This window comes from Merops nubicus, unplaced genomic scaffold (genome assembly GCF_000691845.1).
Source record: "Merops nubicus isolate BGI_N331 unplaced genomic scaffold, ASM69184v1 scaffold6684, whole genome shotgun sequence".
NCBI lineage: Eukaryota > Metazoa > Chordata > Aves > Coraciiformes > Meropidae > Merops > Merops nubicus.
In genome coordinates, this window is record NW_008606116.1 from 35,658 (window position 1) to 40,250 (window position 4,593).

At 40.7% G+C, this 4,593-nt stretch overlaps 1 protein-coding gene across 1 annotated transcript in view; it reads right to left on the reverse strand.

The window, feature by feature from the left end:
* Nucleotides 1–518: 518 nt before the first annotated feature.
* The window catches only part of PMM2 (phosphomannomutase 2), a 6,266-nt gene continuing 2,191 nt past the window's right edge, over nt 519–4,593 (reverse strand). Inside the window, exons 5-8 of the mRNA XM_008939537.1 lie at nt 3,868–3,967; nt 2,822–2,897; nt 1,566–1,681; nt 519–623 (exon numbers count right to left, since the gene is read on the reverse strand). Of these exons, the coding sequence (XP_008937785.1) occupies nt 519–623; nt 1,566–1,681; nt 2,822–2,897; nt 3,868–3,967 (397 nt within the window). The remainder of the gene's footprint in view (nt 624–1,565; nt 1,682–2,821; nt 2,898–3,867; nt 3,968–4,593) is intronic.

Below are 4,593 nucleotides of genomic sequence, written 5' to 3' on the forward strand. Positions count from 1 at the left end.
CTGGAACATGTGGAAGGTAGAGACTTCTGGCTCACTTCTACCTTCACACCCCCAAAAAGAAATAAAACCTTTCTCCTTTACTCATCTTCCTGTTTTTAAATAGCAGCTTCATAATAAAGACTAGGGATACTTGTAGAAAATTTTGAGACCATAAATCAACCATGGATTATGCCCACCCTCTTTCACCCTAAAATGTAATTAATTAGCTAAGGAAGTTTACTGTTGACTTAAAAAACATGGAAAAATTAAAAAAAAAAGAGTTTCCACAAACCCCACAACCAACCAGCAAGAAAACAAAGTACTTGTGTGAATGAAAAAACTGACAGGATGGTGCTAAATGAGCTCTGCTGTATTCCAGGGGCCAGCAAGGCTCTCTTCAATTAAAACACTTCCCTGCAGTAATGACTGATCTGCAGAGCTCTTGCTGTTCATGACCCATTACAACAAACACAGAATGCAGGAAGATGTTTTGAGTTATTGAACCGTCTTAACCAGTTTGTAAATGTGAATTCTAAAAGTCATTTAAAAAACAGCTCTTCACAGATTCTCCTTGTATCCTGTGGGGATGTGACGCTGTGGCCTTCTGTTCTGGAGTCTGTGAAAATCTCATAGTCATTCCCTCCCTGAAAACAAGAGGGGAAAAAACAGAAGAGGATTTAGTTTTCTGTAACTTAATGCACTGTCACAGTCTTGGGGTGGAACAGGACACATGGACTCCTTTAAAGCTTGTATTTTTTCCTATAAAACTTGGCCTTTTAGAGTTTATAAAGCTATAAAGTTTGCTGCAACTTAGTTATAAACCTGTATGCTCTTGTAAAACTAAACCTTTTCTTATAAAGCTTAGCCTGACACTGTCCTCTAACCATATTCAGACAGCTTTAATTTCACCCAAGTCCTTGTGCTTGCCCTTGCTCTCACTAGCTCCAGTCAGGTCTCTGCTCAGTATTCCCTGTGAATCACCCTGCAGAGCTGTTGGACTGTGCCAAATAACTGGGAACAGGGATTATGCATCATTTCAGTTCCCCAGTGTGGAGACAAAATGAAGTGCTTAGCAAAGGAACAGTATTAAATTCTATGGTAAATAAATATGTTAAATAAACACCAGCAACAAGAAGCATCAATCTACAATAACCAAACAGGATAATCAGTTTTACAGCCCTGTCACCTAGGTTTTTAATGGAACTAAAAAGTTCAGTTTAAAAATGTACTCTATAAAGTCTGTCAAGAACACTGTGTTCACTTCAGGAAACAGAAGAATCAGTGCCCATGGTTGGCTCCCAGCATCATGGGCTCAGTGCTCATGTTTGATTCCCAGCATCATGGGCTCAGTGCTCATGGTTGGCTCCCAACATCATGGGCTCAGTGCTCATGGTTGGCTCCCAGCATCATGGGCTCAGTGCTCATGGTTGGCTCCCAGCATCATGCTGACCAGTACTGCACAGCCAGTTAGAACTTTTATATTCTGACTTCAGCTCTTCCCAGGCACAGGGCCATTGGTTAGAACCCACCACGCTTGTGGTTTAAAACAGCTGCTCTGAAACCTGTCTACAGAACAATATACTCACTGGCATGGTCTTATCTCCAAAGAAGTAAACAGTCTTGTATCCATCACTGGCAATGATTCCCAGGCAGTACCTCTTATCCCAGCCATCTGGGAACACATCGAAGCTTATCTGGCCACCTAGGACAGACACAAACCAAACAAACTTTGGTTTACTGTGAAAACAAACTCTCTGAGGAGAGAGTAAGTGAGAAAAACTAAACTGGGTAAGATTTTTGGTAGAGGGGGCTTTGCCAAAGTCACAGAAATGTTATGAGACCCTGGAGTTCAGTTGTAGAAGTACTGAAAATGTTCTACAGGCTATCAGTTGTTGGAGTTGTGATTTAGAGATTATTTACCCATTAAATGAATATGAAAACCTTAACATGTTCATGAGCACTTGCTGCTCTTGAACTAAACCTTTAAAAAAAAATTACATTTAATCTTTTTACTTCTAGAAAGAAAGGACATGAATGAATACAGCCCTTGGTGTATGTACAGCCATAAAGTCTTAGGCAAAAGACTTTCTAAAGAATAGAAGGAGGAAACCAGCCTTTTTAACACAGCTTAACAGACAAGAACTGTTCTAGTTCCAAATCCTTGGACTTTAATACATAAAAGCATGACTCCAATTTGAAGTGGGTGTCAAAAAGGTATTTACAGCATGCTTCAGGAGAGCTTCCTGCTGTTCATTCCTGCCTCAGTGGTTCAATACCACGGCACTAATGCCACCACACTTTTTTTTATAATTCTGAAAAGTAGTAAAAGGCAAGAATATGATATTATACTGGGGAGAAGGGGGAGGAAACAAAAAAAATATGGAAAATTAAGTCCCCCTTATTATCACTTTTCTCTTGAAGCTTGCACTAGCTTTTGGATTTTCCTTCCTCCCTCCCACACGATGCAGCTACAGAGCTGAAGAACCAGGGGCTGCTGAACAGCACTGAGGTAGTACTTCTGCTCAAAATTGATTCACAGCAACACCTCTGACTCACCAGAAGCATGCAGTGTGTTTCAAAATGAGCAGAATCAGTCACACAAGTGACACTAGAAGACAATGAACTGATGACAAGCAATTAAGTTCTTTGTTGATGGATTTCAATTAAAATGTACCAAGTGAAAGCCTAGGAGGAAAGAAGAGGCTTAGTCTTGTGTGTGGTGCTGCAAACACCCCCAGAAAGGTAACTGTCACACAAATGAGACTGGGTATGTCACAGCTGTAAGAGGATATGACTGAAATGAAACTTAAATACTGTAAATTAAATTATTTTAATGCATTACCTATAGAAAACGTGAGGCCTTTTCCTGCAAATTCTCTTTGTAAATCAGCTACAAATTTCTCTCTTATATGTTCCTTCTGTTAAAAAGCAAAACATCAGTTATGTGCTGTATTAGATCATCAACAGAAAGGTTAAAAAAAAAACAAAAACACAAAGTATCCACAGGTCTGAGTCTCAGGACTACTGTGATATAGCTTTATTGTACTGTTACTGAAAGCATGCTGAGAGTATTTCCACTTTAATCTGTTACCAACTTGTAAAAACTGAGCATGACACATATATGCCATGATATTTGCCTCTGTATCTGAAAATCAGACTGCTGAGGAAGTTCTCTTCAACTCCCAATGAAATTCAGTTTCACAAAGGGGCAGACTAAGGCATAGAAGAGTCTCAAAACTGATACCAATTCTCTGATGCCACACACTCAACAAAAGGGTGTCTTCAGAATGCCCTGAAAATGCCCCTGTGACCGAGTCCCAGGCAGAGGCTGCTTTTCAGGAGTCAGAGTTGTCTTTGTGTGGGGTCAGAAAGGGCTGTTAGGGTGTAGCAGGGGGCAGAACTCTGAGACCCTGCCTCAGGTTCATTTCAGCCTCGCACCTTTAGCTGCGTGTACAAAGGCAAAGGAATGGGCTGACTTCAGCTTGTCAATTCTGCTTTATGAGGCTTTGAAGGGTTGACAAGAAAGGGAACTGTTTTATGGATTTGAATGGATACAGGTTGGTATACTAAAGAGCACTCCAAGTAAGATTCATTTTATCTGTGACAGAGTTTTTCAAGAACCCTGTGGGTAGACAGAGGTTTTTAAGTACACTGGATATAGTTAAAAGAAATATGAGGCAACCCCACCCCTTCTGCAGGGAATTGTTGCTAACTACTGGAACAAAAAAAACTATTGTGTATTTCCTGAACCAAAAAGTTAGTTAAACCACATGGAAAGGATTACAATGAAAAAAATTGCACAAAGTGTAAAAGCTTTTTCAAAATCATAACCTGGCCATAACTGCCTCTTCCAGAAGAGCTGGGTATTTTTCAAGGGTTGTAACTCACTTTATCAAGTTCATAGAACTCAACTCGTTCTTCCTGGCTGCAGCTTCTTCCAATGGGGGACACATTTATCATCCCATTTCGGAACTCAATGAAAGTGCCCCTGAAAAAGAGACAGAAAATAGATGGAAAAATTGCTCAGAATACTGAGTATCACAGTGAACTTTTGTTTAATTCTGAAGAAGCTGCAAATCGGATGTCTCCTTCAGCCTCTCACTCTGAATAAAATCCCAGATATGGAGGAACCAGTACCTCCAGCATCAACGACTCTTTTGGACTTCTGTTTGAATCTCAACATCAACAGCATCCTTACTGACCTTTAAAAGTATGATTGGGTTTAGAAGTATGACTGGAGCATCTGGTGAGCCCCATTCTCAGACCTGGACAGGACAGCCTGTCAGCTTTGGGGTGAAGCAGCAACGTTTAGAGCAATCTTGGCAGTGTTCACCTCATGTAGGGGGTGTGTTAATGGCCCAAGCAGCTGCACCCTCACACAATCACATGGAACTGACCTTATTGTGTGCTTTTTGTCTCTGGAAAACACTATCCTGCTGAGTTCAAACACGCTCAGGAAATATTCCTCCTTCAAAACTGAACTTCTTTCCCTCTTAAATAAAAATGCTGAACCAGCATTTCAAATCCTGTGCTCCAGCTGGGAGCTTGCCTTTGTATGCACAGACTGAGCTGTTCCAGGTATACAGCATCTAGAACACAAATCACTCCTTTCCT